Source organism: Nicrophorus vespilloides, unplaced genomic scaffold (assembly GCF_001412225.1).
Source record: "Nicrophorus vespilloides isolate i.1.1-1 unplaced genomic scaffold, Nicve_v1.0, whole genome shotgun sequence".
NCBI classification, from domain to species: Eukaryota; Metazoa; Arthropoda; class Insecta; order Coleoptera; family Silphidae; genus Nicrophorus; species Nicrophorus vespilloides.
Genome location: NW_017099933.1, coordinates 79,742 through 101,473, shown reverse-complemented (window position 1 = coordinate 101,473; position 21,732 = coordinate 79,742). Strand labels below are relative to the sequence as shown.

At 32.5% G+C, this 21,732-nt stretch overlaps 2 protein-coding genes across 4 annotated transcripts; one reads left to right on the top strand and one right to left on the bottom strand.

Annotated features, from left to right (window-relative positions):
* The first annotated feature begins 2,720 nt into the window (after positions 1 to 2,720).
* Positions 2,721 to 16,781, top strand: LOC108566143 (putative fatty acyl-CoA reductase CG5065). Of its 2 annotated transcripts, none has more exons than XM_017925888.1 (6): positions 2,721 to 3,428; positions 14,280 to 14,773; positions 14,837 to 15,091; positions 15,157 to 15,839; positions 15,903 to 16,103; positions 16,471 to 16,781. In XM_017925888.1, exons 2-6 carry the CDS (start codon positions 14,513 to 14,515, stop codon positions 16,673 to 16,675), a joined length of 1,605 nt encoding a protein of 534 aa, XP_017781377.1. In that variant the 5' UTR covers positions 2,721 to 3,428; positions 14,280 to 14,512; the 3' UTR covers positions 16,676 to 16,781. The 2 variants fall into 2 exon arrangements, with proteins under 2 accessions (XP_017781377.1, XP_017781378.1); XM_017925889.1 differs by lacking the exon at positions 2,721 to 3,428 and adding an exon at positions 13,170 to 13,451.
* A 2,248-nt stretch (positions 16,782 to 19,029) lies between these two features.
* Positions 19,030 to 21,671, bottom strand: LOC108566142 (regulator of microtubule dynamics protein 3-like). 2 transcript variants are annotated; one of them, XM_017925886.1, is made up of 6 exons: positions 21,564 to 21,671; positions 21,188 to 21,498; positions 20,966 to 21,067; positions 20,515 to 20,683; positions 19,820 to 20,458; positions 19,030 to 19,433 (listed from the first exon to the last, which is right to left on the bottom strand). In XM_017925886.1, exons 2-6 carry the CDS (start codon positions 21,397 to 21,399, stop codon positions 19,371 to 19,373), a joined length of 1,185 nt encoding a protein of 394 aa, XP_017781375.1. In that variant the 5' UTR covers positions 21,400 to 21,498; positions 21,564 to 21,671; the 3' UTR covers positions 19,030 to 19,370. The 2 variants fall into 2 exon arrangements, with proteins under 2 accessions (XP_017781375.1, XP_017781376.1); XM_017925887.1 differs by lacking the exon at positions 20,966 to 21,067.
* Positions 21,672 to 21,732: the final 61 nt, after the last annotated feature.

Below are 21,732 nucleotides of genomic sequence, written 5' to 3'. Positions count from 1 at the left end.
AGATTCTTATAAGACTATGTTCATCTTATTAAGGTTTTACTGAGATTGATTCTGAATACTTATTCTACTTACATTATTAATACGGGGTGGGAGTTGTGATTGGGAGCAGGGTTTGTATATATTGATGATTAAGCGTTCCCACGGGATTAGGCCTTGGTGGTTTTGTTTATTATAAGACCGGGACAAAATCCTATGCATTTGTTTATATGAAAAAGATGATCGATTACGGTTGTACGTGTAATGACTTGAATTCTGAGTAAAGGTATAGCAGTATCGCTTGGTTCGTTTTGTTTATATTAAAGTGTATCGAACCGGGATCACGATGGACGTTCTATTATACTGATGTATATGTTTATATAATAATGCGACTAAGAGACGTCGTGGATGTGTCTAGTTCGTTAATACACTATATTAACAATAACAATTATAATAATAATGGTTGGACATAACATAATACTAAGACTAACTTGTAATTAAACATTCCTTATTAGTTATTCTTACATACATGTTAATGCTGGCCTCCACTGCCACTATCCTCGTAGGCCCTCTGCAGCCTTCGCTCGTCTTATTCTTTGCTTAGTAGCACCTCTGATATGTACGCCGCTACAATATCCTAGCTCTTTAGCATATCCTGCATGTAGTGCAGGTACTTGCCAAAGCATCCATTAGTAGACAGCGGCTGGCTCAGGTGAAATGTTGTTTCACCGTGCTTTCTGCTTAACCAAGGCTGCATTTGCGGGAGATTGTACTAACTTATAATTATAAAAGTATCGTCTTATACGTAAGAAGACGAACCGTAAGAAGACAGAAGAATATCCAGGAGTAGGTAATTTGTCCTATGGAGTATACGTTATCAACATGTAGGAGTGGAAAATCACCCACTTCAAAATAACAGGTAAGAGGGTCGTAGAAAAAACAATTCACGAGGTTTCTTAGTCTTGAAATTAATTATTGGTTACATCTATGAATTTGTGCATGTCTAGACTAAACAGTAGCTTCGGGTAAAGGTGTGGACAAATACAATTAATCAAATTTAAATAATCAATAGTACTCTCAATAAGTGCCTGTTCAAATACAATCAGTAAATAATCAATGTGGACTAAATAGTAGTCTCAATAAGAGCGTGGACAATACAATTAATAATCATAGTTAAACAATTAATGTTGTTATAATGGATATCCATAACAGTACAAGGCATGTGATAATACGATGTTTATAAAAACAAATATATTTCTATTGTTAATATACCTTGCCCAAGAGTCTTATGTCAAAAAAGTTTATCTACTAAAAATATTTGAATCCTTTGCTTGTCTGCATATATTTTACATGTACGTCCGTATGATTTTCCGTTTAAAATTTATCATATTTAAAACTCCAAACATGTGTGTATCCGGTGGCAATCGAAAGCCCGACAACCGAAATACCGTCAATCAAAATCCCGACGTTCGAAATCCCGACTACCATAATCCCGACTATATCGAAAATTTCTATAATAACATTTTAAAATTATTTCGGAGCATAGTCACTTTTAAATTGTTATTAATAATAAATAATAACAATTAATAATCTAATTCTATTTGATATTATTTCAAATTGTTAAGGTTTATTATGAATAATTCAACAAAATCAAATAAATTAATACTAATTTATTGTTATTAATAATAAAACTATAGCACATGGTGACTACGCTCCGAAATAATTTTAAAATGTTATTGTAGAAATTTTCAATATAATCGGGTTTTTAATTGACGGGATTTCGGTTGTCGGGCTTTCAATATAGACCATGTGATGCAATGGACTGGCAAAGGTTTAAGAAGTGACAATTGACAATTACTATAATAATGATAGCTTAATAAAACTTAAATCAACAAAACTATTAAGAAAGATATCTCATAAATATATATTTAATTGTAAATCCATAATTTATATCAAATTTTTATTTTTAATGTATCCTCTAAACTAACATTGTTTGGGGGCCCTCACCTATTTGAGGGCAATACCGCGAAGGAACACACTTTAAATGCACGGGACGTCCCTGTCTCTCGAGTAAATTCTTAATATATATAATCTGTTGCTCTATGATTATCAAACTACTGATTCAGACCTTTTTTGCGATGGCTTTGACTAGGGCCCACAATTTATTTAATGTGGCTGTCAGAGAACCGACACTCCACCCTCCGTCATTAATTTTCTCTATTTCAAATAAAGAGGATAAAAAAAATCCTGAGCAATTAAGAGGCCCGATTAATATTATGCAGGGGGACTAAGATTTGAAGTTCCGATACTGAAGGGTTACCTATATTGTCATATGCATGTATCTCATTTAATGTATAATGTGTACGCAGCACTGCAGTGAGCTATCAGATTTTTTTAAAATTTTCTAACCCTGAGTATACTTTGCAACTATAATGGATTTGAACTATTCATTTATTTGTAGTTTTTAAGCTAAACTGTACGACAGGAGTATTCTAGTTCTAGTTTCCAAAATGTACTTTATTTATGACCATTGATATGATAATAGTATTTGAATCTAAGAAATAGATATTAGTGTTATACAGAGGGAATCACTGTATGCTAGGAAACAAATGCATGCGCATAAAATAATGATGAAGGTGAGCGTGGTGCCATCCACAATGCTTCGTCGCAGGTTCTATACACGATGATCAAATTGAAGTATGCGCGGGAGATTTAAAATTGGCGAACGTCAGATGGCGCAGGCGGGTTTGGCAGCGAGGGTAGCTAGCAGATTATGGTGTTTGAAACCGTCTCGCCCTTAGAGAACGAAGTGAGGTGGTACGATCTGTACTCATACACACGCACGCACACGCTCGCACACGTACAGGGAATATTGATTTTTTACCCCCCGAAACCACACTAAAAATATACATGCAAGTGCCGCATTGTGTCGGGCCCCCGAAGAGCATTTTTTTTTGATCCGCCTGTCGTTACGCAAGGGAGCGCCCCCCCTAATAACAGAAACTACAGTCTAAAATTGAAAACGCTCGGGACCGGGGCCAAAAAGAAGGAAGAGACAGCGCCTATAGCTCGCGTCTGCATCCTGTGTTGGAATACAAATTTTTTTTTGGACGAGGAAGAGCAAAAAGGGGAATACACCGTACGGAAGTAAATTAGTTGTAGTAGTACAGAGAAGTGCGGGCAAGTATAGTAATCATCACCAGTGGTAGGTGATATTAAGAACCGGTGTGTGCGTGAGTGTGTGTGCATGTGTGTGCGGATGATTGCGAGCGTGTGTGGTTGTCGTCCGGTGCGAGAAAGAGGCGAGGGCCTATCTTTATGAATTGTGCGATTCTCCGCGGTCCAGGGACCTCAGATACCATTTCTAGTTTCATCCCTTCGAAAGGCCGATTCTCGATTGGATGTTGAAGGGCAGGAGACACGCAGCCAGACATCGCACATCATCACCAATGGTAAATATCCGAATAGGAAATCTGGAGCTTCATTAAAATAGATTGCTGCTACCTACTACTATTTTTTGATTGCCCGGCGAATGCGGAAGCGGAAATAGTGAATGCATTAGGATACTCTGCAGGCATGGCATCCCTCTAAAAATATTTTAAAAGGAAGGTTAAGCTATTGATCTGCTATTTACTTCACATTCACGGGTAATCTTTTGCATTCGGCGGATCAAATACGTTCAGATGCTGTGAAAAGTATCCACATATTAATCGTGATTTTCTGAGAACACCTCGGATACATATTCATTTCCCGGTTTGGCAATCGATTTTGGTATATCCCGTAAAACCAGACAGGCTTTGGTCGCACCCGCTTTTTTATTATATATAGATATATTCATATCATTAGTCCCTAATAAATAGCGATGAGCATGAATCACACCTACCAAAGCACACCTCAGGAAATTAGTTTCCCTTCCATTGCATAATTATATAGTACTTTTATATTCCGACGTAGATCAATTAAAAGGTTGTCAATCTTAGGGAGAAGGAAACAAAAAGGGGTCTGAAACATTTTGTTGACCATTCGGAGTTTCACATGCGCATCCACCATCAAAATTGTTCGTAGATTTCACCTATTATCTCTAAAATGATACCACAATTAATTTCGATTATTGCAAAATCTCTAAATTGATGCTTTCGTTTCGCAACAAATTGCAATAGTGTTTCCAAACCTTTATGCGACTTGCGCAACGGCATCGAAAGGTGCGTTTTTGTTATCACATACTCATCCTCCCATATTTGTTTATGAATCTTATCGCACTACGTGTCCAAATGGGCTGGGTTTTCATGGATTTCACCGGGGACTGGACGATACTCGAAAAACGTGCGATTTTCATCATTCCAAATGCACTTTCGCAACGGCTAAAAATATGTTTCTCACTCTCGCAACGATTGTATCTTAACCAGTCAGTGTTTGAATGTATGCAAATGCGCTGCCTGGCAATGCCAAGGCTTCGTTGGTGACGTTTGCGACAGACAGTTTATTTTATTATTATTACATTACACATTACGTGTCCCCATTTTTTTTACAGGATTCTATAAATAGAAATGCAACGCTCTCGATTTGCGAGGGTTTCTTCCTCTTACGCTCTTAATTTCGTTAATTCGATCTGCAATATCCACAAGAAATAATATTTTCAATATCATTTTTATGGTAACATTAATTATTCGGAATTTAATTATTTATTATTAAATATTCTATGGAAAGAAACCTTTAAGCGTTTATCAAAACCAATAATAAGATTATAAATGTTAGTTTTCCCACCAATTTCAGCAATTTATCCACAAGTGCAATAAGCTGTAGCTCAGGAAGCAACTAAAGGATTGGAGCAGCAACAATTAGTTCAGTATTCATTAAATCGTTATTGCCTCTAACAATTAATGTTCTAAAAGATGTAAATAGAGTTTGTATAATTTATTGGAAACACAGAAGTCTTTAACTTTCTTATGGATCACAAATAATAAGAATAAAGCTTGTTTAAAAAAAATTATCCAATAACAAATAATAAAAAAGATTTCAAATATAGTTTCATTTAATTGAAAAATTGAATTAGTAAATTCAGGAATTCTTGAAGTATAAATATGCATTTTGGGTATAATAAAACAAATTAAATTCATATAACGTCGCGAGTTTAAAGCAAGAGCTATTTCTGAATATACTATTTCTATTAATAATGCGTCTGAAAGTTAAGAACCATTACATGATCATTAAAACACAATTCAAGCTTGCTAAAACTTTTTAAAATTTCGAAAGTTTCAATGAGTAGAAAAAAATTAGCGAAAAAGCTATATAAGTGTGACCGATAATTATATTAAATGAATGATAGAAAAAGGAATTCAGAATGATTGAATTATATTATCTTCTTTGGATTATGTTTATCAAGTTTTATATGAATATTTGAATAAAATTGTTTTTTTTCAATTCAAGCGTAAACAAATTTTGATATGTTAATATTATTCTATTCAATAGTTTTATCGAATAATTTATTTAAATGAAGTTCACTTTCGGTTTTTCTATAAAATTACTTTAATATTTCAAAATTGTTAGTCTCGTTCTCGTTCTCGTTAACGCGTTAACTAACAACTTAATAATCGTTCAAATTTAAAAGTTCAAAACTTTTTTGACTTTCAATATTTTTAACTAATTGGATTATTTTCGTAAAGGTTTACTTGTTCTTGGTGAGTATTTTGAACTAATTCGCCCTGACTGTTGTAAATTGTAAGTTTTAAATGTATGCAAACATTAATAATGGTGGGTGCTTCATAAAATGAGGTGTCTTTTCGTAATTCAAGACTACAATTTTTCAATTTGCTTAATTATTAAAAAGAAACATTACAACACTTAACTCATGTTTAGGTAATGACCTAAATTCAAAATTTCAATTATCGTTGATTATTTTTGTTGAAAGTTTATTAAACAGAATAACATGTAGCTTTTTGTCCTCAGTTTTTAAGATACGAAAATTCGTATAAATTATTTTCCATAAGTTAAGTGTTTAACTGAATGTACATAAACATTGGAAATAGATTTAGTAAAACCATGAAATCATAAAGTGGAGATATGTAATTTTAGTATAGTTCAATAAAAACAAATTAATTCTACGTAACTCGTGTTAAAAGCATTTCTGAATATATCCTTTCTATTTATAAGACAACTCATAACATAACTAGAAACTTATGCTTGATTAATATGGCACAATATGAACTTGTTAAATGTAAGTAAACATAATTAAATAAATAATTATAGATACAATAATTACTGTAAGATATTATCTATGAATGAAATGTAGATGACTTATGGATTGCAATTCATCTCTAATTATTATTACAATATTTTGATTATCAATATTTGTTGGTTAGTGAATTAAATTTTAAATATTTTCACTATTGATGAAATATTTGAAATATGCATATTCTTGAATATTCTTATTGTATTATAAAGCTTTAATTGTTTTTAAAATAAATGAAAGAATACACTCGACGTATTTACAATTGAAATTTATGTAATTACAAAAATATAAAATTTCCATTTGGTGGATTCTAATCTTTTAATAATAATTATCGAATTTAATGAATAATTCTTATTGTTACATGTATTTTATTTATGGTGGATATAATAAAATATACAGTGGATCTCGCTCAACGAGTTTAATCCGTTCCAAATTTTTCGGATTTTTACTAGTATAGTGAAATACTCGTATAGTGAAATACTCGTATAGTGAAACAGTTTTTCACATATAAACTAATTACGATAATACGTTTCCATGCCGGAAAAAAAAAGTATAACTTGGTCTCGATTTTTCATGATTTTGTTTTTCATATCTATGGTTATTTTTATTCTTTGGCTTTTTATTCGGCGACATGCAAGTGTTATTAAATTTTGCACAAACAACATGTCTGGACACAAGTCTGGAAATTTTGTGATACAAACAACACTAAGATGCAACTAGAATGACACCAGGAACTGTTTTCCAATTCACATACGGTGACGTGAGTTTATATTACTTGTATCAATTCGGGGACTTGGTGGAGGTCTCTTTATACTCATATTTTTTGTATATAAAAAAGCGTACATAGTTTGTTTATATATTATAATAATGATTGGACATAATACATTTGTGTTTTGGATTTACAGCAAATGATTTAATTAAATATATTATTTTTTGTTTAATGTTTTTTGTCTTGGTATATTGTTGCTAATATTGTTGTTTGTAATAAAATTTCCATTTACTGAAATTTGATATATTTGTAACTATCATTGCTGCATAATCAATGTAATTTACAGCATGTATATTCGAGCATCCATATAAATGCGCCACTGTTTCTGTTTTTTTGTGTTGCACATAAAGAGATTAGCTTTTATTTTTAACTCCTCGTAAACGACTTATCGCACATATAAAATGGATTTACAAAAGTACTCGAGGTAACAAAGTCAGTAAACTTTGTGTATATATGTATAATTTTTATTAATTAATTTTGACTTGATCATCCGATCTCAGTAATATTTCAGTTACAATTGTTGAAATAGTCACATATCTTACCAAGTTGATATTTTTTTGGATGATGTTGTCTATGGGATGCTGACTATGGAAATACTAACTCTTATAAACACGTTTCTTGATTGAGTGCTATAAACACTATAACCACAACACAAGAACAAGAAAAAATATAAGGATGGAACAAAATTCGACTACTATAATGAATAGGAGTTTGCTGGCGGAGGGCGTTGCACAATATAACATGGCCCCAGAGGAAATACGAATGGAAAGCGACATCAACAAGTTCAAAATAAAAATGATTTGTTGGATACAAAATCACAGAACGAAGAACGAAGACATAGAACAAGTAAAAACCAACAAGCCCGCTCAAAATACCAGTTCCAAAAGAACCGAAGTTGAGGGGCATACACATAAGAAAAAGAATAAGAAAATAATGTAAAGAATGTAAAAAAATGTTTATAAAAAAAACAGTGGAACCTGTCAAATTTGGTACTCATTCTCACTATGAATAGATGGATATTTCATTGTTTTTTATACATCATTTAGTATGAAAAATACATAGGTAGACATTTTGTAAAGTAAAATTTGATAAAAAAAAAATAGGGAAATTGTATGCATTTACATTATTCTTCATTCGTTTTGTATCGATTACAATGAAATATATATGAAACTTTGATTTTGTATTTCATACATTTTATTACATAGTTCATTTAATCAATTATGTAATAGAAATCGATATAATACACGTTAAGCAAGTAAGTGTAGGGCATTAAATAAATAAATACGCAGAAGAGGAAATGATAATAGTAATTATGAGAAGTAAAGTTTGCGGCATTGATTGTAATTGATGATTACAGATTGAATTATGTAGCATTCGGTTAATTATTTATGAGGGGGAGAGGAATCGAAGTGAGCATGCTTCAGGTGTCTTTTATCGAATACCAATTCCGTGCGAATATTTTTTTAGAATTCTGTTACAATAAAACACACTGACATTATTGAAATACATTTTTTACTAACAATCAACAAAAGTACTGTAGAACAACAAGTCGATCGCGATCGCTAATTTTGGTCGATTGCGAAATCGATACTAAATAATTATGTTATATTTTACGTAAGTAGATATATAAATATAGCATGAATTTCACACCTCCCCCCCATTTAGACTAAGTTTATCACAATAAGTCAGATTTTAACAGATTAGTTAAAATAAAGGATTCCCCGAAGAATGGGAATGTATAGAAAAACATACTGTCCATTTCTGCTACCCCAAAGAATTTTTCGCGACCCACAATTTGAGAATCACTGCTCTAAAACAAACGTTCAATTTCAAAATTAGTACACAATTTTTTTTGGAAATACATAAATGTTCATTTGTTCTTTGTTAATAAGACTGTATAAGTCATCTTTTGCGCGGTTTATTATTTTATGTACACCATTACCTCGCATTGTGTGTCTTCAACCATTGCAGATTCACTGCATATAGTATAGTATTAGAAACTATTATACAAATAAGACGAGTTTATTTTAATATGTACTGGTGACCGGACAAAACAGGACAGGACAATACAGTTATATATTTAAGCTTTATCATATATTTATTTGAATTGTAATCAATTTTTTTTTCCATGTCCTGTTTTTATGATGTTCTCTTTTAGTACTATTCTGTTTTACCACTGTTCTCTTGTATGATTTTATGATTTATTCTGTCTCCTGGTGAGTTCTGTTTGGTCATGGCACCGTACTGAATATAGATGTGCATTCGGATGTACGTAACTATAATGTATATTCAACAATTATTCTAATGTAATTTATGTTGGTTTTTATGTCGTCTTTGAAATATTAAATAAGAACAATGAGTAAAAATACAAGTTAATATTCAAATGAAGAGTTATTAAAATTACACAAAGTATATATTTAAATGAGTTATTGTGTTGTAATTCTGCTTTGCAAAATATTAATAATGGGTAAACTTTGTTGTCTTTAGTAAAAAAATACATTTTTTTTTATTTGATAAAGGATTGAAATCAAAAGAAGCTACACATACCATCTGCGATATTCAAAGTTCCAAAATGGTGATAGGGAGTGCAAAGACAAACCAAAATCAGGAAGACTTCGTAAAACAATCAAGGAATTATCACAAGACTTTGTTGGTTGATGGTCAACAGTGAAGGATCATTTGAAAGGCTTTGAAAATAAATGGACAAAAAAATTGGATGCCGCAAAAACATTTTTCAGCGGAATTAGAACAACAAATGATCTGTACATCTCTGTTGCCCAGATATAAAACTGAATCGTTTCATGGAAGAATTGTTACTGGTGATGAGAAGTGGCTCCTCAACAGTAATCCCCAACCTTTTTATCGCCGCGGACTGCTGAGGGGGGGCCATGATTTAAAAATTTAAATTAACTAGAAACGAGACCGATAGCGGTCCGGGGCTTGGGGACCACTGCTCTACAGCCAACCTTTTTGATCTTAGTGACCACTATACTGAAAATTTAAATCCCGCGGACTACTACCATGGCTTAACAAAATTCTAAATATGCAACATAATAAGGCGAAAATTGCAAAAAAGCATATTTAAAATACAATAAAAACAAATATTGTAAATATTTTCAAATTACTCTGCAGACCATCAAAGTTCGAAGAGAACCATCAAATTCAAAGTGAAAAATAAGGGACTTTGAAAATAGTTCACCCTTTTGTTTGGTGGAATGTATCGCTATAACTTACTATAGAGGTGTTACAGCAGAGGTGTATTATACCCAATTAGTAAGAATAGAAGCGGAACTGCTTAAAATACGATTAGATTTAGTAAACAATCAAAGAATAATTCTATTACAATATAATGCAATACTTGATTTAGAAGATTTGCAACATTTACCATATTCATCTAATAATATTGCACCTTCGGACTATCTCACCTTCTTAACATTCGCTTCGTGAAAAAATATAAATGATGAACAAGTCTGAAATAACTTGAAGTCTTGAATATATTAATGAAAATTGTTTGGATTTTACGAAAGAGGTATTTAAAAACTGCGGAGTAAGATCATAGAAAATATTTTACAGAATAATATTTGACAGTTTTTCTTTACAGTCGTATATAATAGAAATTTCAATTTATTCTGTATATTTCCATTTAGGTTTTTTCAATCTTTGAAGCTATTTATAATCTCATCATTTTTATACTTTTAACTTCAGTTGAAATATGGATTTTGCAATCATCAAATTAATTGGATTCAGATTGGTTTCATTATGACTTTGTATATAAGAAATTTATTTATTTTAAACGATCTCAACACATATTTCCTATTAATCCTACTAATATATAGCATTTTAAGGATAAACGTGAGTTTGTTTTCTTGAAATCTTTATTTCTTTAAACTTTATTGAAGTTTATTTCAGTTTTTTTTAATAATTTCGGATAATTATTACTGAATTCTCACTTATAGGCAAACTTACAATATCATCCGCGAATATTGTAGTAATTGTAATAAAGAAAATAATAGTATAGAATATTTTAAATATATTGCTTAGTTTATAGAAATTATTAACTGATCATTATTTCGGTTAATCTAAGTGTTTCTGTGAAATTTGATGTAAACAAAAGTTTACAATCAAAATTACAATATTTTTTGTTTAATGATGATGAATATATTTTTAATTAGATCTGATATAAATTATTTTAAAAATGCAAATACAAATATGAAATGTGGATAGCAAAGAGATATACAACAGGTAATCATTCTGAAACTTTGATTCTTGTATGTATTATTTACAGACATCAATTATGCAATTGTAATCCAGTCCAAGAAAATAATAACTGTAATCGGAAGAAGAAGAAACAAAGTTCCCGGCAATGGATTTAATGGGCTATGATGGATTGAATTATGCAGTATTCCCTTCATGTTTTATGTGGGGGAAGATAGAACTGTACACTTTTCAAGTGGCTCTTTACGAATATCAACTGAAGACGAAAGCAAATTTCGATTGAAAACAGTTATCCTACTATATATACTTACATTCGATTCCAAAGAAAAGTAACAACTGGATAGGAGTATGTCGAAACAGGTTTATTAAAGTACGTCTAGTTTTTTATCCATTTTTTGGGTTACTCGTCGTGGCCCTTGTGATCAGAAATTCCAGGGATGTTAATTCGTTAAGATAACTTGTTTTTTTTTGTATTCAAATATTATATTACGAAGAGCGTCCTTTATGTTTTAATTAATATTACATATCAGAATCAATTCTAGGTGAAATATCAAGAGATTACAATAATCATTGAGATTTTAGATCAGGGCAAATAATTTTTAAAATTGTCCTCCCGTCCACAAATAAAATTTTGGGAAGACAACACCCAAATGGTATTTCTCTTAATCCCACGGTGCCCACCGTAATTCTGAAATATGTCCTCCTAGTAGAAAAAATGTTCATTACATTAAACATGTATTGTAATCAATTCAGTTAAATGATTATATATTTTTTATTCTATTTTTTTGTAACTTTTAAATGAATGGCAATTCAGTAATCAATTTGAATATTTAATTACGTTTGCAATTTACTTTCGTATTTGTGACAAGTTGATGTGCATTCAGTCGAAATATAGATTTGCTTCGAGAAAGTCTCCTCGCTCCATTATTATTATTATTTATACAAAGTGCAGCGAAATTCAAGTAAGTGAAGATTCCCATTGATTATTAATGAACTGGGTCAAGAAGCATTCTTCGGGCAGATTTTACGATGTATCCCTGAGTTTTTATTTGACTCTGCACATTTTTATTATTATTAAACATCAGCGTTTTAGTTGTTTCTTATTTACTAAAGAAAAATCTTTTAGAATATGTATATATATTTTAATATTTCCTTGATCTTAGTACTATTGTAACTTTTCAAATCATTTTAAGCTTTACAAAATGGTAGATTTGTTGGTAAAAAAAGATAACTAGTAGTATAACTTCATTAAGAGAAGGCCTTGATTTAATATTCTATTGATGTCTGTCAATCTATAATAGGAATGTATATTCAGATGAGCAATTCGTTACTTTAAGTTCAATTAATCACGAAAGCAATCATTCTCGAATGGTTTTGACATTCCTCTGAGATGTGACTGTAATCAGTAATATATGAATGTTGCGTAGACTGAAAGGTAGTAGCATTTCGACTGTATATTTAAGATGTACGTGTAGATATTACCATCGTAGAGAATTAAGTGTGTTTTGAGAGCGTTTAATGTGCATGTGGATGCAAATACAGAGGAGGAAAAGCTCATTCAGTGTATTTAATGCATTTGATTAGTACACAAAGCGCATTCCTGGTTACAATTTCACTCTTTGGAGTTATCAATTGAAAGTGCTGCTGACGATAGAATGATCTAATGGTAGTCCAGAATGCAAAAGTCCCCTATCTAAAAATGTATAACAGACAAGTCCTAATTTAATTAGTCCAAACGACATCTTCCTTGTTGACAATTTCCGTGTCAGAAGTATCTTCCCATTTTGGAATGGTTTCGCTTATTCATAAATTTTCTCTCCTCAGAGCGAGAAGAGAGTGTTGTTGTTACATTCTTTACGTGTGAAGGTAGAGGTAACGGTACTGTGTCAATGAACTTGCGCATGACGAAGCCTCTGACCCATATGCAGGTACCCCAGTAACCAATATATTTCTTCAGTACCTGTTCTCTTCTCAACATCCACACTTAACTGAGATAAGAACTGGAGGCGCGCATCTCTTCCGCGACATGTAAATGAATTTTGAAGACCCCCTATCGGCTGGTGACTTTTTATCGTATTATTTATATTCGGTCTCGGCGTATTCAATTTTAGTGTGCGTTGTTAATCCTCTACTCCTAGTCTAGTGTGGATAATGAATCAACGAGTGCGATCCTCTCATTCATATCCCGATATTATCCACGAAACTGGTCTCTAAAAGGGCCATCAAATTGACCATAATCTTCATCTAATTAGATTTTCGGTGGTAAGCTTTTAAAATTAAATCAAATCTCTTTATATCATCTCTTGAATCGAAATTAACGGGTCTGGATTTCTGCAGATCGCAGACGTAAATCGAAACGGTAAAGTATAACATAGTGACCTTGATCCGCTCTTGAAATTATAATTCACGGAACCGGATTTATAGCGGATTTTCTTTTTGCTAAAACTTTTTTACTTAATTACCATATAATAGCCAATGAATGAAGATACTTTAATTGATACCGAATCTTTGACTTCTTTGCATCATTTTGAAAAGAACTAGTGTAGTTACCAGTTAAGGTTAGTACTTTAAATTCATGGGCGCTGGTTATACAAATTGAGATTTTTCTACATCGGGAAAAATGAAATCATAATTTTTCCAAGATCCATTTGCTTTAATCTTATCTGACGAAGTTAATGCTCTAGGTTTATTTGAGCAAATAGAAGATATCAAAATCAAAAATCGACTAATAAACATACAGCACTCCCGCTTTGTAGGAAATAATTTATTGGTTAAATAGTATAGTACTGTATTTGCAAGAACTTTTAATACAAATTGACTATGCTTAAGTAATTAATAATTACTAATTGCTGGATAAATATATGGTGAAATAATGTATGCAAAAATATTATTTTTAAATAAATATGTTTGCATGCACGTATATTATTAAAATCAAACTGGTGAAGAGAGAGTAGGTCGCCTTTAATTCCCTTCGTTCACTAAATTGCACACGATCCGTATTTTTTATTTGTTCTCACTCCTTTCTGGTTAATGAAAAATTGATCGTCACGAATCGATTGCACTAATTATTTACTTTCTTCTCTTTTTTAGATTTCCAAAGGATAATATTGGCAAGACAATGTTGAATTAATGAATTAATTACAAAAGATACACATACACATTTAAATATTTATATAAATATACGTGTAAAGAAAAGGGGAAAAGCCAGATAAATATTACGCTTCCAAGTACGCTAAGCAGAAAAGACATTCAAGAGGACAGTTAATTAGTTGTTTGCGCAATTCGGTGTTTTTGACTTTGTTGTTGATCATATTGTATAATAAATGGTTGGAACGCAGACGGACAGTGGGAATAAGATGGAGGTTCAGAACGCTCTTCCCACCCTGACGACAACCACCACCTCAGTGGCAGATTTCTACAATGGTAAAACCGTCTTCATCACCGGCGGGACCGGTTTCATGGGGAAGGTACTGCTGGAAAAGCTGCTGAGGTCTTGTTCCGGGGTTGCTGCAATCTATCTCCTCATCAGATACAAAAAGGGCCAGAACGCTCACGATCGTCTTCAGCAACTGCTATCGTCACCGGTTAGTACATGCAATAATTCTGCGTAAGCATAATGGAAATAATGTTGGTTTTCTATATTCTAGCTGTTCGATATCCTCCGCAAGGAACGACCCGGCGATTTAAGCAAAGTTCTGCCGATCGAAGGAGACATTACGCAACCGAATCTGGCCATCAGTGTGAACGATAGAGTGATGTTGAGTCGCACAGTAAACGTAGTTTTCCATAGTGCAGCCACTGTTAAATTTGACGAAAAATTAAAGTTGTCCGTCACCATAAACATGCTGGGAACACAACGCCTTATAGAACTTTGTAAGAAGATGACAAACCTCGAGGCACTGGTAAGTTTTAATTATGTTAACTCTTGAATCGATGATAAATTCGATTTTTGTTTGTTATTTTAAAGATTCATGTGTCCACAACGTATTGTAATTGTGATAAGACAGAAATTTATGAGAAAATTTACAATCCATCGATAAGTCCCGATCAGATCACGTCCCTTGTGGATACACTTGATGAATCACTCGTCGATGCGATGACGCCTATACTCGTTGGGAAGCGACCGAATACGTATACCTTTACAAAAGCGTTGGCTGAATCATGGCTGAAGGAAAACAAAGGCGATCTTCCGCTGGTAATCGTGAGGCCTAGCATCGTGATAAGCAGTCACGGTGGGCCTCTGAAGGGATGGGTTGACAACTGGAATGGTCCGACAGGAATCATCGCAGCAGCGGGAAAGGGGGTGTTCCGGTCCATGCATTGCCATCCGGAAAAGACCGCCGACCTTGTGCCTGTCGACCTGGTGATCAATCTGATGCTCGCTGCAGGATGGAAGGTCGGCTCGTGCAAGACGAAAGAGATCCCGATCTACAATTGCTGCACGGGCCAGAGAAAGCCAATATCGTGGAGATCCTTTGTTGAGCTCTGCTTCAAGTACATGAGAATATATCCGTTTTCTGATGTGACTTGGTATCCTAGTGGCACAGTAACCTCTTCCGTTGCACTCGACACATTCAATCAGTACGTTCTGCACTGGTTTCCTGCCTACGTTATCGATGCCTTCACGTGGATCTGCGGTGGAAAACCTATGTGAGTATTATCGGAATTTTTCTTTTCATCAACTAATGTTGTAATCTTTTCATTCTTCTGCAGCATGCTGAAAATTCAGGACAAGCTGCAAAAAGCTTCTACTTGTTTGGACTACTTTACCACCCACGAATGGGTCTTTGACGACACGAATGTCAGGCAACTAGGTTTATCCTTAAGCGAGGCGGACAGGCGCGAATTCAACTTTGATGCCAGCCAAATCGATTGGGATGAGTTTATTAAACATTATGTCTTAGGAATTAGAAGGTAAAAAATACACCTTATTTTTCACACCATAAGACACACCTTTTTAAATAAATAAATCAACCTAGAATATAGTTGTGTCTTAAACTACATTTATATTTTTATTATTGTCCCATAAATTTGTGGTACGTCTTATAGTTCTTAATATAAATAAAAGAAAAATCATTATAGTATTGATGGAATAAGTACGATCATAAAAAATATTCAGAATTGTCGTGCGTTTCTCAATTAGTCCGACTTCAATCAATATTTCATTTTAAAAATTGAAACTGCATTGCATGAGATATCTACTTTAATTAAATCCCAATTCAATTTGCATCTCATTTTATCCATAAATGTACTAATATTTATATGTCCCTTTTGTTCGAAGGTTTATATTTAAAGAAGACGCAGCTACGATTCCCAAGGCGAGAAGAAGCATAGCGAAACTGTTATGGGTTTATAGGATAACGCAATTCATTACCGTCTTAACGTTGTGGCACTTCCTCACATTGCGTTGCGCGCCCTTAAGGCAGTTGTGGAGCAACGCGCTAAAGCTGTTACTTCACATTGCTCGAATGCTGCCCATACTATAAGTACCAAAAGAAGCGAGTGTGAATCCAAGAGAAATTACCAAGAGGAAAGAAAAAAAAAACAGAAAACGTAAATTAAAATGAGAAGAATAATAAAACGGTTATTAGTTTAAAAGAAATATTAATTTATATAAGCGGTTTGTATATGATACATACATATATATATATATATACATTAAGATTTTTACTTTTTAATTTATTTAATTTTTTTGTTTACGTTGCGTTTCTTCCAATATATATGTAATGAACAATACTATATGAGAGAGGAGTTAAGTTGTAACAGTAAATGGACATTTTTTTTATTATTTTTTTTTAGATACTTGTTTATTAAAATAATACTTCAACTAATTTTTTTTCTTATGTATCATGAGAAACGAGGGAAGAAGAAATGCAATTTTCATGTATATATTTTTTTACAAATAATTATTGTACTAGTCTTATTAATTCTTAAAAAAGTGAAGAAGAAAAAATCATTATTGATAACGAAGCAATATTTTTACGGAAGAAAAAAATATTGATTGAGGATTGAATTAAAGCTCAAAAAATGATGTGAAACAAAGCCGAACGAGGAAGAGACAAATTTTAAAATCCGAGATAGGCAACAGTGTTTTTAAGTTCGTTCCACCCTAGGCTTGAGCGTAGGGCTCCAATTGTGTACATATATTTATCCATAATTGTACACAGATACCTTTAATTAACTGAAATTAATTTAGCGAAACAAACGTATATATGTATGAGATTTTCGGATTCAAACTTTTGAAATTTAATTTTAAATCGTTAATGAAATACTAAAAAAAATAAAAGAAACCTTATTTAAATGTTTTCGAACGGACCTGATTTTGTTTTTTTTTAATCTTCTGTTTTTTAAACTTAATTATCCATTGAAATGCGGCGAAGCTTGCTTCTCCATGCGCTTTTTAACTTCGTAATGTATCTCTCCCACGCCGACAATATCAAACGCTATCACTGGTAGCACTATTCTCTCCAAATGCGCCATTCTGTTAATTTCTATATTCTCTGTTTTCTTACTTATCCCATTGTTATGTAACGTGGGGGAGGCGAGCTTTTCTTTATTTGTAATTCCTTTGTAAAGCATATACCGAGAGTGGAAAGCGGAAAATTTAGATGAGAAAAATTTAATTGTATGTTGTGTAATGAGTAAAAAAAAACGAAGAAAAAAAAGTTAAAAAGAATCTATTATCAATATTTAAAGAAAAGTAAATAAATAAATGAAACTTAAGTTAAAGCAGGAAAACATGAATAAAGCTGATTAAATGATGTTACGAGATCTTCAATTGTTTACAATGGTTATTTCTATACGCATTATGTTCATCCATTAACCATTTTATCCGGCGTTCTTGACTGTACATTCAAGGCTTATGAATAGGTAATACACATTTGACGTTATGTTCTGAAATAACAATCGTATGAATTTAATGAATGAATTAATCAAAGTGTTTGCTATTTATGCGACTAAATCGTTACAAGAATGTCTTCTGTCTACATAAAGATTGTTTCCCATCGGATCAACCATCCGTCCAACGGAAGCCGAGTGTGAATATGTAGAAATGATTTGATGTAATATTAGTCAGATGTAAACGACCGGATTGAGCGATTATGTTATTAAACTAATTAAATCTGTAAATCAAAACATCAGACAGGTATTCGATGTTTCACTGCTTAAATAAGTTATGCAACGTGTGTCGCGGATATTACTTGATGGGTGAACGGTAACAAATGTTTGACACCGCACATATAAATACTTCCCATGTTGATGATGAATCTTTAATCTAGCATTATTTAGGTTTCAACAATGTATTACTTAATTTCGGATAAACTAATTTAGTTGTTTCTTAAGATTTAGTAAATAGGTTTTAACATTGTAATCATTAATTTCAGAAACGATTTCTTGATATATAATTTAGTTGTTTCTGAAGATTGAGTAAATTTAAACAGTGAAGTGTTGTTAAGGTTGGTTTTAATGGTTATAGGATCACTATCTCTTCAAACTTGCTACCTATTTAGTAATAATTCGCGATATACGTAAATTAAATAAAAGTAAATATAAATGAAATGTATACAAATCGACAAATAATAAAACAAAAGTTTAATGGAGAATCAGCGGGTGGAGTTCAAAAAATGATGATGGCCTTATATCACAGAAAAATACCAATTGTTTGTTTTTCTTAAGCATCGCTCATCTAAAAATATATTTTCATTAAAAACACAAATATTGAGAACTCACGATGAGACAATTAATAACAAAATAGATTACATTCAACAATCCTAAAGAAAAATTGATTAATAAAGTGGGTGGAACTGCACGTATACAACCAAAAACAGAAGAAATATAGTAATTATGCCCAGTACACATATATTCTAAAACAATATAAATACACTCAGTGATGTAGCTCACAATTACTACTTCATGTATAATAGTTCACAAATAAGATTTATATTTAAAAAAATAAACACTTTAAAATTACGTGCTTCCATAATATAACAAGTGCAGCAAACAATCTTTTTTTTTTTGGATAAATGGACTAATTCAGCAAATTATTTAATTTTCAAATGCTTATAAAACCTATACATCACGTGAAAAAGGAATGGTAGAAAAGTTTCGAGTATAAAAAATAGCGACACTACATCCCCTATGACGAAAAAATTAATGAAAACGCACGCACACTTGGAAACTATTCTACCGATAGGAGCTGTACTTTGTCAAAAGGTTCTTCACTTCCCCATCGACATCGTCACCCGTCTGAAAAACAAACAAAAATAATAGTAATAATAAAAAGAAACATTATATTGTTACTTTTAACTACGTGTTTTTATAAGGATTTGTACGCAACGAATACGTTACTAAAGTATGAATTATAGGTGCATTCCAAACGAATGACATGTTTCCCCATGGTCGAATGTATTGTTAATTATGTAAACATAAAAGGAAACAAATGAGAAAAGAAACTGGATTGAATTTCGATTCGCTTTTGATTTAGGAAGTGTAATGTACAAAATGTGTATAAAAAATGTTTTTAACTTGGTTAAATTGAAACCTGCTTTATATTATCGATGATCAATAATTATATATTTTAATTGTGTAATTATTGTGGAAATAGAGTGAATATTATTAAATTGTAAACATACCGTTGCAGCTGAATCTTTGATTTTATCGGCATCTTCCAGCAGACTGACGGCTGTGCTATAATCACCTAGGCCGATATGACACTTGGCCAATGCCAACTTGTTTTCTTTCCAGTTATTATTCAGTTCAGCAGCTTTGCTCAATTGTATAATGGCCTCTTCGTAGGTGGCTGTGGGTAACTCCTCGAATAGAGTTGCTACAGCTTTCCTTTCGTACCATTTCAGCGCTGCCACTTCCATCATATACCTACCTAAGAGGTAATAGAGAGTCGCGTCTTCTGGCTTCAGTTTTATTGCTAGATCCAAGTGTTTCTTGAACTCAACACTGTCCCTGATTTTGTCCCGCAAACCCTGATGTTCGCTCCTGGCGCCCGTCAATATAGCAATCCACTTATGCGTATCGCCACATTCGCTCCTCAAGTTATAAGCCTGTTTACAAGCATCAAGACCCTTGCTTATGATTTCCATTTTCTCTTGTACATTATCGTTTAGTAAGCATAATTTGTGCATCCCTTTCCCTATCCGCCATAGAAGATCTGGGCATTCTGGAAATTCGTAGCATAGATTCTGAAGCTTGCTTTGAGCTTCTTCCAAATAGATCTTTTGGCCTGAATCCAATTTTTCATCAATTTCTTTCAGTACCTAAAAAATATCATTAAAGACAAATATGTTACTATATTTCAAATTTTATTATTTACATTATCCAGTGGGGTAATTGTGCTAGCTTTTGAATTTTCCTCATCACTTATATCATAAAATTCAAGGTCAGAACTATCTAATTCCAAAGCACTTGCATAGTCATCAGTAGTTGTAGTTGAAAGCATGGAAATGTGCCTTCTCCTTTTACCCTTTGGCTTTGTACAATTTCTAAAAATAAAAAAAAATTACTAATAATAAACAATTTTTACTATCAGATATGATCACCAATTAAGCCCATTTTTTTATTTTTAAGAAAATAAATTTAAAACAAAGCAGTGCTTGATTACATGTGTGTAGTGTGTGTGTGCATTTCTTCCATATTTGTATGTTATTTTATTTAGTAAATAACTTCATCTATTAATTATGAGATTGAACAGCTTATGAATTAGTCAAAAAAATAGATGCATTCTAAATGTGCTTAATCACCATTATTATGTGAAATTCACTTACAATAGTTTTCTTAAAAAAACTGCCACCACAAAAGTTTGGCCCTTCAGGTGGTTACACAGAGACACACTATATTTACTAGTTTTATAAAGTTTGCCTAAAATTCTAAATCCTTCATTTAATTTAATACAAATCTATGTTTTTAATATTTCATTTGTAGATGAAGGTATGCATATAATACAAATAATAGATAATGTGGTGGGACTAAAGTTCTATCCAACTTACTTCTGCTCCAATTGGCTACGTTGCAGGGTTTCCACTTGCCCTATTAAACTGGATATTTTTTTGTCCATCCGTGCCATCTCCTGGGTCATTGAGTGGCGCTTCCGCTCCTGCTTTAAATGTTCTGCTAGTATCATTCCAGCAGCACTGACAAGGCCCACAACTGCAGCACCTAGCATGAACCATGGACTTTGGATTCCACTTGAAGAAGGCATCTTCACACTGCTTTGTTACTATTTAAAGGCAATTTTAGGTTAAATCCTTTCAGTCAAAATATTCGAAACCCTTTAACAACGACTCATGGTCGTCTCCCACTGGAACAGATAAAGGAATGATTTGTAAATGAAGCGATACCTTTAATCACAGTTTCTATACTAACTTTGACGTTTGAAGTTCGTCAAAACGTTGTTGCTGTTGAGGTCAACCACTAACTGAAATTGATACATTGGCCTCTCAATGACGCTCATTATACATTATATCAAAAATGTATTGTCATAAGCTGCAATTTTTCCAGTACAATATGAAGAAAATATTTACATATTTTAAGT